Source organism: Diceros bicornis, chromosome 25 (genome assembly GCF_020826845.1).
Source record: "Diceros bicornis minor isolate mBicDic1 chromosome 25, mDicBic1.mat.cur, whole genome shotgun sequence".
Taxonomy (NCBI): Eukaryota; Metazoa; Chordata; class Mammalia; order Perissodactyla; family Rhinocerotidae; genus Diceros; species Diceros bicornis.
In genome coordinates, this window is record NC_080764.1 from 11,841,955 (window position 1) to 11,859,789 (window position 17,835).

Below are 17,835 nucleotides of genomic sequence, written 5' to 3' on the forward strand. Positions count from 1 at the left end.
ACCCCAGGGACCCTGCCTCTTGCAGAGGTCCAGCAAGCCCAGCTCCTCCTCTTCCTGGAAGGGGACCTGGCAGTGGAATGGAAGTCAAGGCTGGAACATTCAGGGAGCCAATATTCCCTCTATCTCTGTTGGTGTCTATATACGCCCTCTCCCTGTCACCCGAGGGAGGGAGGAACCGTGATTGGTCTTACTGCAGGTTGGGTAAGCGGGGTGGAGAAGACAACAGAACCTATTAGAACCTAGGGCAGAGGGAGGGGAGCTCCAGTCCTGATCTGCGGTCACATCTTAGACTCAGGAGCCCTGCTTCCCTGCCCACCATCATCCCAGCACCCATGCCAGTCAAGGCCTCGGAGAATCACAAGCCCCACACAGAAGGGAAAGGACATCTTCCAGAGGGTGGGAAGGAGAGGGTATGGGTGTGGCAGACCAGAGAGGTGGGCCACGGAGGACAGTGTGTGGGCAGTGGCCCGAGGAGTGGAGACTGAGGGGACCAGGGGTGGGCAGGTGCTCGGTCCTTGCTCCAGCTGCTGACTTATCCAGCAGGGCTCTGCTTGGGGAGGGCAGGAGATCACTGCATCCCCAAGCTTCCTGCTGGGGCACTGCTCCTGAAAGGGGATCTGAGCCCACGATAAGAGGCTCGAGGCAGGTCCTTAGGAAACAATGGGTGACTTGATGAGACCTGCTCTGTGATACTCCTGAGAAGGGAGAAGCCCCTGAAGCCAGTCCCCACTGGAAAGGAAATTGGGGGTTTCCGTGGCAACCAGTTCCCTGGGCACAAAGGCTCGTCTGTCTGCTGGGAAGGCAGCTGAGGTGTCTCCCTGCAGCAGCCTTTGCTCTGGTGAGCCGGGAGATGGAGGGAGGGATGCGGGGGATCCACAGGGGTAAGAGCCCCTGGTGCTTCTTAAAGAGCTGACGGTCATGGGGCCACCGAGATGGGTGCACACTCCAGGCAGTATGGCAGTGACAGGGAAGCAACAGGTGGGCATCTCGGATAGCTGGAGGCAGAGCGGGGTGAAAGGTTGACTAGTTTATTTACATGCATGAAGAATGTGAGAACAGAAACTGGGGATGAGGCGCAGTCAGGAAGATGATCCCAGCTCAGTCGGTGATGATGAGCTCGTCTACCCCCCAGTCTTCATAGCTCCCGTCTGGCAGGTAGCGGCGAATGATGATGGGGATCTTTCGGGCCCTGTGGCAGGGGAGAAGTCACAAGTGCATGAGAGCTGGTAACCTCAGCTCTACAGCAGAAGGCACAGATTGTGTGCAGAACGCAAGGAAAGAGAAGTCTTAGGAGCATCCTCTTGGGACTATGAGTGTACTCTGTAGGAAAGGAATTACAATAAGAAGCAAGTTCCTGCGCCCCTGAGTGGGTCTGGGTCTGGAAGGGCTCTGCCACCCCATGGCTGAAGGGAGGAGGGGGAACAGTGGAGGAATGCTGCTAAGGCCATCTGCAACAGGAACAGGCAGGTTCTGACAGACAGGAGAGGTCCATGTCTCATCAGTGCCGCCCCCTTTGCCTGCCCTCCTCGCCCTCCCTCCTCCTTCCTGGTAGGCTGATTCCTGAACAAACTACGGATCTAAAGGAACAAGAACTACACTTCCCCAGCCAGGGAAGTGGGGGTCGGGATGTGCAGCAGAGAACCCAAGGGAGGCCTCCCAGGCTCTGGAGCAGTGAACCATGATCTGGGCGACTTACTTGAGCTCTTTCATGGCGATGAGCAAAGGATCTGTCTCCCCCTCCAGCTCCACCATCACGGGGGCACACATCCTGTAGGTATAGGGACAGGTATTGGGGGAACTACAAACACAAGGAGAATCGGCATCCAGGTCGTCATCTAGGAAGGTCACCTTCTAGGCAGGGAGGCAGACAGGCATGGTGGCTGGGGAGCAATGGCTCAGGGCACTGACAGCGAGGGTACACGAGTGGAAGCCAGTAAACTAGACTTAAATTTTGCCTCCCAAGACACTGAATTTCTCAGTATCTCCATTTGAAAATGAAGACAAAAAGCCCTGCCTCACCTACACGACGGTGAAGCTACAACACTACAGGCTAACGAGCAAGAGCACACCAAGTGCCTTACGCTGTTCTCAGCTCTTTACATAGATGATCTCATCTGAGGTGAGAACTATTGTTATTTCCATTTTACTGATGAGGAAACTGAGGCACAGAGAGGTCAGTAATTTGCCCAAGGTCACACAGCCAGTAAGTAGCAGAGCCAAGATTGGAACCCCGCACGTTCCCACCCACTGTACTATAACACCTCCCGTTAATAAGCTGAAGATTCATAAACTTAAAAAGCTATTGTGCTGGGCCGGCCCCGTGGCTTAGAGGTTAAGTGCGCACGCTCAGCTGCTGGCGGCCCGGGTTCGAATCCCAGGCGCGCACCGACGCACCGCTTCTCCAGCCATGCTGAGGCCGCGTCCCACATACAGCAACTAGAAGGATGTGCAGCTATGACATACAACTATCTACTGGGGCTTTGGGGGGAAAAAATAAATAAATAAAATCTTAAAAAAAAAAAAAGGTATTGTGAATGGGATAGGTGTAAGCTTTCATCACAAGGCCAAATGACATTCATCATGTTAGCTCCACTGCCAAGGACCTTCCCCAAGGCCTATCACAGACTCCTGAGGCGAGCAGCCATGGCAGAGTATTCGAGCACAAAAGAACAAAAGGAAGGGCAGGTGCAAAGGCTGGCCCTTCTGACCACTCTAACCCAACCTCTTGGCCCTGCCTCAGGGCCCAGCTCACCTCACTGTCCCTCGGGGGTCCTGCTCTTCCAGCCTCACACAGGGCCTGCAGCCAGGTGCTCACTTACTTACAATCCTTCCATGATGCCCCACGACCATCAGGCAGAACCCAGTCTGGCCCCTGCTCACCTTTCTAGCACCTTCTCACCCTATATGCCTATATTTACCCCACGTTCCCGCCATACCAAACTACTCTGGTTCCCTGGACATACCCCATTGTTTCCTTTGTGTCCTCTTACAAGCTCCTCCTCTCCCTACAGCCTGAGAGAGGCTCAAACGTCTCCACTCTGGAAATCATTTGCTGAGTCCTCAGTGCCCTGACTCATTTCACATATGCTTCCCCCTCTCACTGTACTGTAACTACAGGTCTGAAGTTTTCACATGGACCATGAGCACCTGGTGGCCCAGGACCACACGCCCCAGCACAACACCTGGCCCACAGAGAGGCTCTGAAAACAAACCAGGCACAGTGCCAGTTGTAGGCCCACCTCCTCCAGGAAGCCACCCTTTATGATTCCAGCTCAAGTTTACACTAATGGATCCCAAACCTGAGAATCATCAGAATTACTAGGAGAGCATGCTAAAAATACAGGTTCCCAGGTCCTGCCCCAGACCTTCTGAACAGACTTTCTAGCGAAGGAGCCTGAGAACCTGCATTTGCAAAGCTCCCCAGGTGATTCTGGTAATCAGCCAGTCTGAAATCCACCAGTTTACATCAAATACTTTACTAACTTTATTACTAAATATTTTTATTTCTGTTCCTCTCAAAAGCCTAAAAATTTCCCAAGGGCAGAGACCAAGAGTTTACCTTTCCCTATATCCTCTATCAGTAAGTAGTTAAATTTCTCCCAAATTTAAAGCTTTAAAGGATGTGGCAAAATGCTTTCCTGATCTGCATATGCCTTATTTCTTTCAAGATGAATAATTCAAGAGCATTCACTCACCCAGCCCTACTATGTGCATGCGATGTGGGAACATGAGCATGCCCTCAGGTACTCTGTCTCACATCACGGCTACGAGCCTTAGGAAGTGGCCGCCAGGTGGTGCTAATGAACCAGAGTGACACTTCATCCAAAAACTATCCAAGAAATGTTTGTTCAGCACCTACTAAGTGCAGGGGCGCATGCCTACTGCTAGGGATAAGATACAGCCCCAGCTGAGCAAGGGCTTACAGCAGGCGGGGAACCGCCAGACAGCGTCCTAGCCCTTAATCAAAGGAGCACTATAGACCCGAATAAGCCGGACCGAGCCTTGCTCCCAAAGAAAAGCGGGACACTGGGACTTGGTAGTGGTCTGAATGTCTGCCTCCAAACTTTTAAGTGCTCCACACTGCCCACCAAATGCAGGCTAATCTTCTGAACTTGTCCCTCAAGGCACTAGTGACACCTTTTCCAGTCTTGTGCCCCAAGCCACTTGCCATTCCCCCACCACAAGCCACACTTGCTTGCCTCCACCTGGACCTTTCCTTGTGCTGTTTCTGGCAACTGGGATACCCTTTCTCTGTCCCCGCGTGACGTCTAATCCCTTCGTGAGGCTCTCCCAGTCACCCCTGCTATTACCCGCTTCTGTCCTTTTTTGTCCCTCTTGTGAAGCACCAGTCCCATCTGCCTCAGGTTCTGGGTATTTGTGAACAGGTGCAATTCCCCCAGCAGACTGTAAACACCTGGAGGCCTGGGGAATCGTGTCTTTTATCATCTTCACATCCCCAACAGGTGCAAGCGCAGTATCTTATTCAAACTTGCAAGACTTTAACTTGCATACAGTCTATTTGCTTGAAAAATAACTTATGAATTATTCTTTCTGCTGGGTCACTTTCAGCAGAAACGAGCGAGCGCTGCCCCACAGAATGCTCTGCAAAGATGGAACTGTCCTCTACCTGCACCATCCATTACAGTAACCCCCAGCCACCTGTGCCTACTAAGCATCTGAAATGTGCCGAACATACAATTTTCATTTAATTTTACTTCATTTAAATTTAACTGCCCACATGTATCTAGCAGCTACCATAATTGATGGTGCGGGCCTAGAGGACCCCGACCCCTGTGATACTAAAATTATCAGAGTGAGTGCAGCTCTAATTTCACCCAGACCAGCAAGGAGTACAGGCAGGCTGGTCAGAGGTCTACTGCTGCAGAGTGGATGAGGAACAATGTTGCCTGCCTACAAAATCCTTTATGAGGTGGAGCCGGTGGTTATCTCTACCCCACAGGACTGGAAGAGATCAAGTCCAATGCTGACTGGAAACGAGTGAGGGAAGGCACGGACTGAGCATCACTGCCCCTCCAGCATGCATTGACCCCACAAATCTGGCCCCAGCTTTTCTTTCTAGTCGATTTTACACTATTCCCTACTTGGAGCACCCCCTCCTCCAGATACCCACCCTTTCCCACCCCAGCTTGTAAGAAGTTTGGGGTGGGAGCTCACTTCCCCAGCCTCATGTTTCCCTGGAGAGGACGTTCTATTAGAGTAACAGTATCACGCTTGCCCTCTCTCTGTCCCCCTACTCCCTCCTCCCCAGGAAGGAGGAATAACTTATCTGACAGGGGAGACTAAGCGGAAAAGCAGGTATCCATGGCCCAGCATCTTCAAGAGTCCCTGCTTTCTCAAAGCCACCAGCCTGCAGAGAGGGCACTTTCCAGTCTGTTCTCCATGATGCCCACACCTTAGCAGGCAGGCTTGTCCCTGCAGACACAGCACCTGGACCCTGCACTGCCTGAAAATGCAACTATCAGACATTTTGATCTCCACCTGTCTACTGGTTAGCTCCTGAATGTTGTTATTCTTCAACTGGTTCCAAACTCGGGAGAGAAAGCAAAGGTTGCAAATTTCGAATCCCCAAAACCCCCCCAACTGCTCTGTGCTGTCCCATCTCTAGTGGAGCCTCTACCTGGAGGGCCTCCCACTCCTCTGGGCTCGCCACAGTCTACCTCGAGTCAAGAATTACCTTAAGCCCAGTGGCTGCTGCAGCAGTGCCCCCAACTAACCGGCCCACAACGGTCAGGGAGCTCTGAAGCCACACTCTGTTTTTCTTTGCTTCATTAACCTGACAGGCAATCATCAAGTTCTGTATTTTTATTGTTATTCTTCCATGTACTGTTATTTGACTTCTCAGAGGTTCATGTCCTATTTCTCCTATTGGACCACAAACTCCCTGAGGGCAGGGGTCTAGCGCAGTGCCTGGCACACAGGGACAGCACCACCCTTTTTAGAACATGAGGGCAGGGAGGGGCCAGGCTGGGCTGGATCAGCAGCTCGAAGGCTTGCTGTGGCCTGACCGATGGAAAGATGGGGCAGGGGCATGCACTCACGCGATCTGGAGGGCTCGGGTGCCCAGCACGCGGGCTCGCTCATACTTGGTCATGTATGGGGTGGTGATTCGCTTCTGGTTGGCCTGCGGTCGCTCTCCAGAGGGGAGGATCTCAACGTTCTCCTGGCCCTCCTGGACACCAAGACAGAAAAGAGGGAAAATCTCAGGGTGCATTTTTTGGGGTGAGGGGGAGGATAATGACGACAATGATTATCACCACCAGAAGCAGAGGGCCTGGAGATGGGGCAGTCCCAAGAAGTCCTTGAGCACAGGCAAAAAATCACCCTAAGCACGAAGTGAGGAACAAGCACTCCATCTTTCAGATAGGGTAACTGAGTCAATGGGCCAAGCAGCTAAGAAGTCAGAGTGAAGGCAGAAATATACAAGCACACATGCACATATACTCATATATTTAACAATTACTTATTAAACATCTGCCATGAGCCTGACATCATGACAGGTGCTGAGACAGAAAGCTAAGAGTTTCTGCTCTCAAAGAACTCACGTCTAGGGAGGAGACAAGAGTAAACAAAAGAGCAGGTACTAGGAAGGTGTGCAATACTGCAACACAGTTACTAAGAAGGGGGGTCATCTAACTCATACCGGGGGATAGGAAGACAGTCTAGAGATGAGACTTGAGCTTGTCTAGAAGGATGAGAGAGAATGTACTAGCTTTGGACAACTAACTGTGGAGTATAATTACAGCACAAGATGTATATAGGATCATAGGCAGGAGAATAAATTCTATAATAAAGAATTAAATCAACAAATATTTATTGAGTGCTTACTATATGTCAGATAATGTTCTAAGTGCTCGAGACAGAGCAGTAAGAAAGATAAAAATTCTTCCCCCTAGAGAGCTTACATCATGATGAGAAGACATAAACAATAAACAAAATTAATAAGTAAAATATGTAGTATAAAAACAGAGAAAAAAGACAGGGAGTGGCAGGGTGGTGGTGTGGGAGGAGGGGGAGAATGCGGCAATTTTAAATAGGATGGTCACGGAAGGCCTCGCTGAGATGACACTTGGACAAAGACCTGAAGGAGGTGAGGGGCAGGTCCTGTGCATATCTAAGGGAAAAGTGTGCCTGGAAGAGGGAACAGCATGATCAAAGGTCCTGAGCAGGGGTCTGCCTGACATGACAGGGAAAGCTAGAAAGGGTAAGGTCACAGAGGAAGCAGGCAGCCAGATCATGGAGGATCTTGTACGTCTTTTTGGCATTTACTCTGAATGAGACGGGGAGCCACTGGATGAGGGTTCTAAGCAAAGGAGAGACACAGTTTGACTTAAGATTTAAAAGGATCATCCTCAATACTCTGTTGAGAATATCCTGTAGGGGGCAAGGGTGGAGGCAGAGAGACCATTTAGGGAGACCAATAGTAATCGATCAGGTAGGCAGGTAAGAAAGATGACTCTGGCAGCAGGAAGGCAAACGCAGCAGACTGAAGGCAGGAAAACCAGTAACACAATTTCTGCAGTCACGTGGGTGTAGAGCAATGAAGATCTAAACCGGACTGCGGCACTAGGAATGGAGAAACGGAACAGGGCTGAACCACATGTAGGAGGCAGAATCAACAGGACAGGCATGGAAGGGACCAGAGGGATGAAGAAGGAGGTTTCTGACTCAGTGAATAGGGACCCGAGAGTGCCATGCAGACAGAGGAAATCCAAAAAGACAGCTTCAGCTTCCTAGACTAAAAAAATCGAGGGATCACTCTCTCTCCAGGAGACACAAAGCACCTCTTCCTCCATCAGTCACACAGGACAGAAAGCCCTATTTTATTCATGAAGCTGGTAACCCATCCACCTAAATGATCAAGCCAGAAGGCTTGGAATCATCTTTGCCATCTCCCACTTTCTCAGCCCCACACCCAATCCACCAAAATCTCTCTTTCATGTTTTCTCATCACTGACACTACCAGCATCCAAGTCCAAGCTACAGGTCTCTCACCTGGAGATCTATGCAAGTCCCCTAACTGGTCTCTCTCTTTTACTCTTGCTCCTCCCCAATTCACTCCTCATTCTGAGGCCAGAATGCTCTTTCTAAAGTGTAAACTGGATCATGCCACTCCCCGACTCAAAACTGGTCAGTGGCTTCCCGCTACCCTTAGGCTACAATAGCCTGCCTGATCTGGGCCCTAACCTGTCCAGCTTTATCCCAGGTCACTCTCCTCCTTGCTCCTTATGTAGCCCCACCCTGCAGAGCACCCGGCACCTAATAAACATTCAACAAGTGTTCACTGACTTGCTCACCCCTCAGAGAACTAATTGCCCCAGAAGCCATGGGCTGTGGTCCAAGTGGACAGAAGCCTTCAGGACCACCTGCAGGGCTTCTCCACTACCCAGGACTGGAACTCTGCTCTAACCGGGGGGGGCTTGTGGCAGGGGCCCTGACCATGAACAGGAGGGAGATGCATTCAGGCAATTATCACCGCTGGGCTATCTGGCAGCTTGGGCTGCAGACACAGGAGCCCACAGCTAAATACTGACCTCCTCGGCCTTCTCCAAGTCATCTAGCCCTTCATCCTCCTCCACATCATCAAAGTCGTCACCATCAAAACTGTACGAGAAGAAGAGGCCAGTTAGTTGAAGCATCACTTACTAGAATCCAAGAGGACAGGGATCTGTGTCTCACCCCACATGTTAGAGGCACTCAATAAACATCTACTTAATGAGTGAATCAAACTTCTGTTCCATTTACTCCTTCAACCTTTCCTCATCAGCCCCTAAATTTTGCTAGGACTCACTCATCATCACTGTTTCTCTCTCTACTGGATCATTCCCATCAGCATATAAACATGTAGTTATCTCCCCATCTTAATAAACAAAACTCATTTCTCTATTCCCTCCCCACGGAGCCCTATTTCCACGCTCTCCTTGAGAGCAAAATTCATGAAAGAGTCATCCACCTCCACTGTTTCCAATTCTTTTCTTCCCATTCTGTCATAATCTCACTCCAAGAAGACTTGCACCTCCCCAGCTCCGTCAAAACCACTCCTTTCAAGCTCGTTAATGATTTCCACGTGGCTACACCCAATGGCCTATTCTTGTTCTCATTTGGCGTGATCTGTCAGTTGGCACACTAGGTCACTCCCTCTCGCTCAGTACACTCTCCTCATGTGACTGCAAGGACACCTCACTCTCTTGGTGTTCCCCAACCTCCCTGGCTGCTCCTTCTCAGCCTCCGTTGCTGGTTTCTCCTCTTTCCCCCACCAGCACTCCATGTTGGAATGCTCTGACGGTCAGTCATCTCCTCTTCTCTACTGACTCTCCCCTGATGAGCTCACCTGTTTCTTCCTTCTGATTAATATACTTAGGCTGATGATTGCCCTATTTTTATCTCCTCCAACCCCCCATGTCAGGAAATCTTTTTGGCTCTAGCTTCAAAATAAACCCAGAATTCAAAACCACTTCTCACGACTCCTAGTACAAGCCGCCACCTTCTCCCACGTGGATACTTCACACCTCCCAGACCTCTACCATCTCCAGGCCTGGCCTGACCCTCCTCTGGATTACCTCTATACTACATCTACTACGTAATCTCACGCGACCCCGTATTATCTGTTTACGGGCCTGTCCCCTCTTCTAGAAAAGAAGCACCTGGAGAGCAGGGGCTACGCCTAATTCACCTCAATACTCCCATTACAAGACACAGAGGCGGGGTCAGTGGAAGTCTGCTGAAAGACACCCTTCTCACTGATCCTTTCTGGTCGTCGAGCCTGGGGCTTTCTGTGCCCAGCCTCTGGCCCGGTCTATGCTCCCGGTTCACCGCCCTTCCCTTCTCCAGCTCCGCGGGCCCTCAGCACCCCTAGCCCCTCAGACACTGCCCCTCGACCTGGCTCCTCGGCCTCCTCTGACCCAGGCCCCCGCCTCAGCCGCCCCTTCCGAGACACCGCAAAGGCCACTTCGCTCCCGCACTCACTTGTCCTCGTTGTCTGACATGACGCCCGCGCCGCGGCGACGCGGGTCCGCACCTCTGACCCACGCAGCGACCTGTCCACAACGCGCCTTCTCCTCCAGCGGCGCCACGCGTTACTCTGCGCCTGCGCCGTGACCCAGAGGCAATCACTTCCGGGAGGCAAGCCGGAGCGATATATGTGCGCATGCGCCCAGAGACGCGTGCTCGTTACCATGGTAGCCAGAGCGTCTAGCTGCCGGCTCTGGTGCCAGAGATCTCCAAGTATTTTTGCGGGGCCCCGGTGAGGGTGCCGCGGTGGAGCAGTGGTTACGGTCTCTGGAGCCCGCGCCGCTCTCTGTGGGGACAGGGGCACCCCGCCGGGGTCTTACTTTAGGGTGAGGTTTCAGTTTTGGCGTATCACCCAATGGGCTCTGTCGTAACCACCGCTATCCTAATGCCCCCTTCCTCCTAAGGGGACTTCCCTGCCACAGGCGCCGGGTTCAGCTAAGGTCTCGGTTCCCGTGTGTGTGCATCTGCTTGTGTATCTGTTCGGGGTAGGAGAATCGGGCACTGTCACAGTATTGACGGGCGGCGTCAGGAGTCTCTTGCGGCCCGAACCCCGCTCCCAGACTTGGGATGGTGTTGGGGGATGCGGGAGCAAAGATTGGACCTGGGAGACATGGATGTGTCATTGCGTTTTCCCTCCTCAAGGTCCTCCCATGGCTTCCCAGGAGAGGGTGGAGGCAGTGACCAAAGGAACAGGCTTCTGGCGCTGCCCCAAGCCGGCCACTTACTCCCGGAGGACCTGTGAGCTGCTCAGAGGTCAGTGCGCTGAAGGACACAAGAAGAGCAGTGGTAACAGTTACCCTGTGTAACTCACTTCTCCCCTACATGACCTATGTATGGCTTAGCGATTGCTATTTTAGTTTTACAGATAAGAAGCCTGGGGTTCAGAAAGGTTCAGAGATCCTACAACTTGCAAGTGGCCAAAAGTCAAAGAACTAAGAATTTTAGAGTTAACTCCTATGCATCCCTTAGATCACACTTTCAGGTTCCCCAGGGAAGCCTTATTTCCTCCCTATCCACCACCACCACAGTGGAACCCACTGTTATGTGCCCTCATACTACCAAATACCTTTTCCTTCATTGGGCTTAGTGCAGCCTGTGATCAGATATTTAGTGTGTCCATTAGATTAATATCCTTCTAACCCTCTAGCTCGTGAAATCCATCAGGGCAGGGATTGTGCCTGTTTTGGCTCCCAATTGTAGCTCCAGCCGCTGGCATATGCTTAATGAATACTTGTTCATTCATTCATTCACTCAAGAAAAAATTTTTAAAAGGCCATTGTGTGCTTTAGGCATTGTTCTAGGTGCTGAGGATACAGCAGTAAAAAATTTTTTTAAAAAAACAGCAAAAATTCTTGCTCTCCTGGAGCTAATATTCTACTAGGAAGGTAATACATGATACGTAAAATATATATAACTTAGATGGTGATAAGTGCTACAGAAAAAAAATTAAGCAGGAAAGGGAGAGTGGGAGTAACCAGGTGCAGAATGGGGGTAGGAGGTGATACAGTTTTAACTTTAAATAGAGGGAGACGAGGGCATCTGCCTACAGCCCAGGAGGCCTCATAGAATGCTTTATTTTGCAGTGATGATGAAGGAATCCAGACTGACTAACTTCCAACAGCGCCACATCATGGACACCATGAAAAGTAAGAGGCAGTCCACAGAGGCTTCCTGGGCAGAGGGGTTCTGGGCCACATTTTTAATACTCCTCTACATAAGGGGCAGGGGACCTCTTTAAAAAGAGGTCATTTAAAAAGACCAAAAAAAAAAATTGAATAGTATTTCTGACCCTTGCTCCTGGGGAATTGACTTTGTGGGACCTTTGCCTCTTCCCCAGACATGGGTCCTGACACAGCAAGCCTCCTGCAGTCCAGCTCTAGCCGACCTTCTCAAGAGATCACAGCCCAATAGAGACTTCCTGCCCAGCCACATAGTCTCAACACTGTCAAGTCTGCAATCTGTCCCTCCCTCCTACACACACACCATGTGAGTCCTCCAGGGGAGAGGACTGTGTGTGTCTTATTCATCATTTTATTCATTCATAGCTTAGCTAGCAGAAACAAGGTAATTGGCAGAATTCCAACTTAGGAAAAATATGCAAAACGTTTCCACAGCTCACCTCTGACCACATGTTGTATTATTTATTTTTAAGGAAAACAAAAAGTGGAATTCCATGGGCACAATAGCAAGCTGCCCTCTACGATCTTGAAAACAACCTTGCTTTCTGAGATTTAACTGAATCAACATTTAGTGGATCAGAACAGAGATCTGTAAAGTTGTCTCTTTTTTTTTATAATTTTTTTTTTTTTTTTTTGAGAAAGATCAGCCCTGAGCTAACCTCTGTTGCCAATCCTCCTCTTTTTGCCGAGGAAGACTGGCCCTGGGCTAACATCCCTGACCATCTTCCTCCACTTTATATGGGTGGCCGCCACAGCATGGCTTGACAAGCGGTGCGTAGGTGCGCGGCCGGAATCGAACCCTGCGCAGTCAAAGCGGAGCGCGCGCACTTAACCGCTAAGCCACTGGGCTGGCCCTGTAAAGTTGTCTTTAACAGAGAGAATGTCAGAAGGTCCAAGCCTGCTAAGTTTTACTTGAATCTACTGAAAGCTATTGCCTTCTCTCAGGAAGGAATGTGCTTATCAGGAGAGCATCTGATCAACCAAAGAAGCATAGGGAAGGGAAAGTCAGAGAGGCAAATATTGGCAGTGCCTGCCCAGCACTGGCTGGGGGAGGGAGGCTCCATCAGGCCAGTTCAGAAGTCAGATCTCCTTTCTCCTTGTGGACAAGGACAACTCAGGCTGCCAGAGCCACAACACAGCCGAATCACACAACTCAATCTCCACACTCAGTAATGTACTAATAATCTGGTGTCCCCTGTAGCATGACTACAAAGAGAATGTGCTAGAAAGTCCACTAAAAGTAAATAGCAGGAGACCGAGGACTGTGTCGGCCTTGTTTACCACGGTAGCCCCAGCTCGTAGGTGCTCGACATTTATTGAAGGACTAATTACATTAGTGGTTAGGCCAACACAAGTTACGGGTTCACCTGGCAGTTTTATTCTCCTTAGTTTTCTTTTTTAAAAATTGCCTCCAGGGGCCGGGCTGGTGGCACAAGTGGTTGGGTGCGCGCACTCCGCTGCGGCGGCCCGGGGTTCGCCGGTTCAGATCCCGGGCGTGCACCGATGCACCACTTGGCAAGCCATGCTGTGGCAGCGTCCCATATAAAGTAGAGGAAGATGGGCATGGATGTTAGCCCAGGGCCAGTCTTCCTCAGCAAAAAAAGAGGAGGATTGGCAGATGTTAGCTCAGGGCCGATCTTCCTCACAAAAAAAAAAAATTGCCTCCGAGCACTATGTTGAGTCTGCTTTCTTCTCCTAGAATCCCCTCTCTTCCTCTCTCCTCTTAACCAAATCCTACTTGTTGTTTTGAGGGCTGGTTCAAATTCTGTTGCAAGCCACAAATTCCTCTCCTTCACCTAAGCTTCCAGAATTCCTCGGGCCATAATTATTTGCTGAGAATGGGCCAAAGGAAGAGGTAGCATTTGGCACTGGACAGCCAGAAATAGGGAGTGGACGGAGCAGGAGGGACATTCTAGGAGGCATGGCATCTCCTCACAACAGAGAGAGAAAGCTGTGGTGTGGCTCCAGGTAGAGGGGTGAGAAGGGGATGGGAGTGGGAAATAATGGCAGCTCCATCCTTCTAGTTCCTCAGGACAGACACCCCAGAGTCTTCCTTGACTCCGTTCTCTTTCTCCCAGACCCACATCATCAGCAGTCCTGTGTGCTTGACCTTCAGACCATATCCCGCCTCTGACGCCTCTGCCCCTGCCCTCAACACTGTATTTTCAGCAGCAGCCAAAGGGGTCATGCCACTCCTCCGCTCAAACCCTGTGGTGGCTTCCCACCTTACAAAGTAAGAGCCAGTCTTTCTGGAGGCCTGCAAGGCCCTGTACTCCTCTTGCCCCCCGTGACCTCTGACCCCTACTTCCACTCTGCTCCATCTTCCTGGCCCCCTAGCCTTCTGGCTGTTCCTCAGACACTCCAGGCACATTCCCACCTCAGGGCCTTTGCTCTAGCCTTTCCCTCTGCCCGGAAAGCTCTTCCCCAAAATATCTGCACAGCTGGCTCTTACCACTTTTGGGTCTTTTCTTAAACGTTACCCTCTTCATGAGGTCCTCCCTGGCTACCCTATTTAAAACTGTAAATCCTGCTCAGACACACTGCTCCATCCCTGTACTGTCACCATCTAACATACGATATGTTTTACTTATTTTAGCATCTTCCACACCCCAAATGTAAGCGCCACGAGGGCAGGACTTTATCTTACTCACCACTTTACCCCCAGTGTCCTGGGCCTGGCACGTATTTGCTAGGTGGATGACAGAAGGCAGCTGGAAAGGTCAACAAGGTAGACAGGGGTGGATCAAAACAGGGGGTGGGGCCTGCTCTGAGCTGGGCTTTAGGGCAACTGAGAGGAGAGGCCAGTTAGCCAGGTAGGAGGGGACACACTTGGCTGGCCTGGGGGAGGAGCCCCAGATCTGGGTCAAGGCAAGGGGGAGGGACAGGAGGAGGGATTGGTGTCTATCACCATCAAACCACCCCTCCCTGCCCGTGGACCAGGCAGGTTTCAAGAATCCATCTACAGAAACAAAAGCACCAGTAGGAAGGCTTGATGTACGAGAATGTTTATTGCAGCGTTGTTTAAAGTAGTAACAAAAATGGAAACAGCCTGAATCTCCGAAACTAGGAGACTAGTCGAATAAATAATGCATCCATTCTAAGAACTAGTATGCAGCTATAAAAAATAAGTTATATAGGGGCCGGCCCGGTGGCGCAAGCGGTTGAGTGCGCGCGCTCCGCTGCGGCGGCCCGGGGTTCGCTGGTTCGGATCCCGGGCGCGCACCGAAGTACTGCTTGGTAAGCCATGCTGTGGTGGCGTCCCATATAAGGTGGAGGAAGATGGGCACCGATGTTAGCCCAGGGCCGTCTTCCTCAGCAAAAAAAGAGGAGGATTGGCGGATGTTAGCTCAGGGCTGATCTCCTCACAAAAAAAAAAAAAAAAAAGAAAAAAAAAAAAAAAAAAATAAGTTATATATAAATAGAGTGATCTGGAAAGATGTCCATGATAAATTGTTAAGTGAAGAGTCTATTATAGAATATAAGACAGTATGACCCAGTGTTTGAAAAATGAATCTCATATATGCACATCTATCTTTGAAGATGTTTGTAGACGCATCAAAAAGTATGGAAAGAGACCACCAAATTATTATCATTAATCATTGTAGTGGCGGGGATTGGAGGGGAGAAAGGAAGACTTTTCTGTGCTGTTTGACTTGTTATAACAGGCAGGGATCACTTTTATAAATCAAAAAAAAAAACGCCAGGTGGACCCCTGCCCCGACCCTTCCTTCCCCAGGAGGAGACGCTCTGCCCCTACAGTGCAGCCCAACATCCAGCCAGAGGGGCTTGCCCTCCAAGCAGCCGGCCCCAGCCACCTACCTGCCTCCCATCCTGGCGGCCCGTTCCCAGCTCCGGCCTGCCAGCATGTGCCAAGCCAACGGGGCCTACAGCCGCGAGCAGTTCAAGCCTCAAGCCACCCGTGAGTGAGAGGCCCTGATGAGAGCCCCTCCTCTACCTCCCTCCAGGAGGGGGGCGACAGGGGTGGGGGACAGGCAGCCCACAGGGCAGGTGTCTAATCAAATTGTTTACAGCAATGCTCTTGAGCTTTGGCACACGTTAGCTTAGGGATGTTCAGGGTACAGGGGAAACCATTAGGTGGTCCTTTTGAAAAATTTTCCCAGAACTCTCTAACAATTAACTGGATTCTGTCAATCTCTGAGGAATCTTTGGCTGTCAGGTCTCACGGCCGCTACTCGCTCAGGCTCACACGGGGCCTCGAACCCAGAGCTCCTCTGCACTCCAGCCTACTTCACGGAGCCATTCGTCCCCGTTTCCTACTTGGCACCTGACGTAAATCTTGGCCCCTGCCACAGCTGCATGCTGCCTCTACGCACGGGCTGCCACGGCGGCGATCACTGAGTTTCCTTAGCCTTGCTCAGCACCAAAGAAGTATGTGGATTTTGACCAAGCTCTCTTCTTGGCTTTCAACCCCTCCCCCTCTGGCCTATCTGGACGTGACAAGCTCAGGAGCACCCAGGGTAGAAGGTGCTGGGTTTGCAGAAGCCCCGTCCATGTTACCAGGCACCCTGGAGCAAGCGTGCCCAACTAGGGACACAGACCACGAATGGGGAGTGCCCTGCACACCTTAACTAGGCTATTTATGGGCCTTACAGGAGATCTGGAGAAGGAGAAGCGAAGACTCCAAAATATCTTTGCCACCGGGAAGGACCCAGAGGAACGGAAAAGAAAGCCCCCTCCTGTGCAACAGGAGGACCCAGCCCCTGAGCTGGACCGGTTTGAAGAACGTAAGTCACTGATGGGCCAGTGATGCTGGGGAGGGAGTACACGTGGAGGGGACCCAGAATCAGGGAGGGGGGGTAATCCCCAGGGGCCAAAGAGTGAAAAACACTGACCACAGAACTGCTTCCTCTCCCCAAGAGAGGCAACCCGCCGCCCCACCACCCCTCCCCGGAGCCTGTGGCCCCCACTGCCCTGTACACTGACGGCCCTTCTCCCTGTCCAGTGGTGAAAGAAATCCAGGAGAGGAAAGAATTCCTGGCTGACATGGAGGCGCTGGGGCAGGGCAGACAGTACCGAGGGATCATCCTTGCTGAAATCTCCCAGGTAGGAGAAGCAACAGAGGTTGAGCCAGAGGGGAGCTGGCTGTGGATGAGAGGGAGGGGAGGCGTCCACCAGGAGTGTGGAGCACGAGACGTGAGTAGAAAGAGGGGCAGCTGTGGCCGAGGGTCCAGGAGTCTAGCTCCAGCCTCGCATCTGTGTGACTCCTAGAGTTCCCACCTTCAGACCCAGCTCTCCCCGATGCCCTGTTTGCAGAAACTTCGGGAAATGGAAGACATTGACCACAAGAGGAGTGAGGAACTTAGGAAGGCTCTGGCCACTGCTTAATCTGTCTCCAGAGACGGGGGTGGGGTAGCCCAACCTCAACCACTGGAGCCCACCCCCTTGCCAAGCAGGGTCATCCCCAGGTCAGCCCACCCACCCTGGCCTTTAACCATGTCAAATGGTCGCACTGCCCTGGCCGAGGGTACCCTGGGCATACACAGTACCCTAGAAAACAGACCACATCTCAGAGAATGAGCTGATTCTTCTCGACACTCTGCCCAGGGATCCTGGGTCAGCTGAGCCTCTGAGACCCACAACCACAGATACACACACACATATACACACGACTTTGAGTCTTTCTTGGGGAAGGAGCCCCATACACAGTGAAAGCAAGGCCCCCGTCTCAGCACCTTGGGCGTGTGTCTAAGGCATCCAGCGGGCCCTCTGCCCACCACCTGCACCCACTGTGTCCTGCGATGCCGTTTTCTGGACTCAGGAATGAATATGACTCCTTTTTTCCTACCTGTCTTAGGACCTGCTTCTTTGACTTCTTACAGCCTTGGGCAAATGTTTAACCGCTTTGATTAATTGGCCAATAAAACACGTTTAACGTGGGTCATTACACACTGTTGTTTTCAGAGGAATAAGGCTTATTTGTTCAAGGAGTTAGAATTTTTCAAGCACAGGTGGTTTCTAGCTGTTTGCATATTTCAAGTGGAAATGGGAACCAACACTTCTTGAGCACCCCATGGCCGGGCACTGTGGTAGGTGCTGAATGTCACTCTGAGTTAATTCTCAGTAAACCCCTCTGATGGTTGGTTACTCCTGTGTGAAAACTGAAGCT

General features: G+C 51.3%; 2 protein-coding genes across 4 annotated transcripts; one reads left to right on the forward strand and one right to left on the reverse strand.

Moving 5' to 3' along the window:
- Nucleotides 1-1,007: 1,007 nt before the first annotated feature.
- On the reverse strand, nt 1,008-10,092 carry POLR2F (RNA polymerase II, I and III subunit F). Its single transcript, XM_058568398.1, has 5 exons — nt 9,985-10,092; nt 8,553-8,622; nt 6,060-6,190; nt 1,697-1,768; nt 1,008-1,189 (listed from the first exon to the last, which is right to left on the reverse strand). The coding sequence occupies exons 1-5, from the start codon at nt 10,002-10,004 to the stop codon at nt 1,099-1,101; spliced, it is 384 nt and encodes a 127-aa protein (XP_058424381.1). The 5' UTR covers nt 10,005-10,092; the 3' UTR covers nt 1,008-1,098.
- A 551-nt stretch (nt 10,093-10,643) lies between these two features.
- C25H22orf23 (chromosome 25 C22orf23 homolog) lies at nt 10,644-17,615 on the forward strand. Of its 3 annotated transcripts, XM_058568396.1 has the most exons (6): nt 10,644-10,782; nt 11,613-11,675; nt 15,445-15,627; nt 16,322-16,453; nt 16,672-16,772; nt 16,983-17,615. In XM_058568396.1, the coding sequence occupies exons 1-6, from the start codon at nt 10,644-10,646 to the stop codon at nt 17,052-17,054; spliced, it is 690 nt and encodes a 229-aa protein (XP_058424379.1). In that variant the 3' UTR covers nt 17,055-17,615. The 3 variants fall into 3 exon arrangements, with proteins under 3 accessions (XP_058424379.1, XP_058424378.1, XP_058424380.1); XM_058568395.1 differs by having other exon boundaries at nt 16,672-17,073; XM_058568397.1 differs by lacking the exon at nt 15,445-15,627 and having other exon boundaries at nt 16,672-17,073.
- Nucleotides 17,616-17,835: the final 220 nt, after the last annotated feature.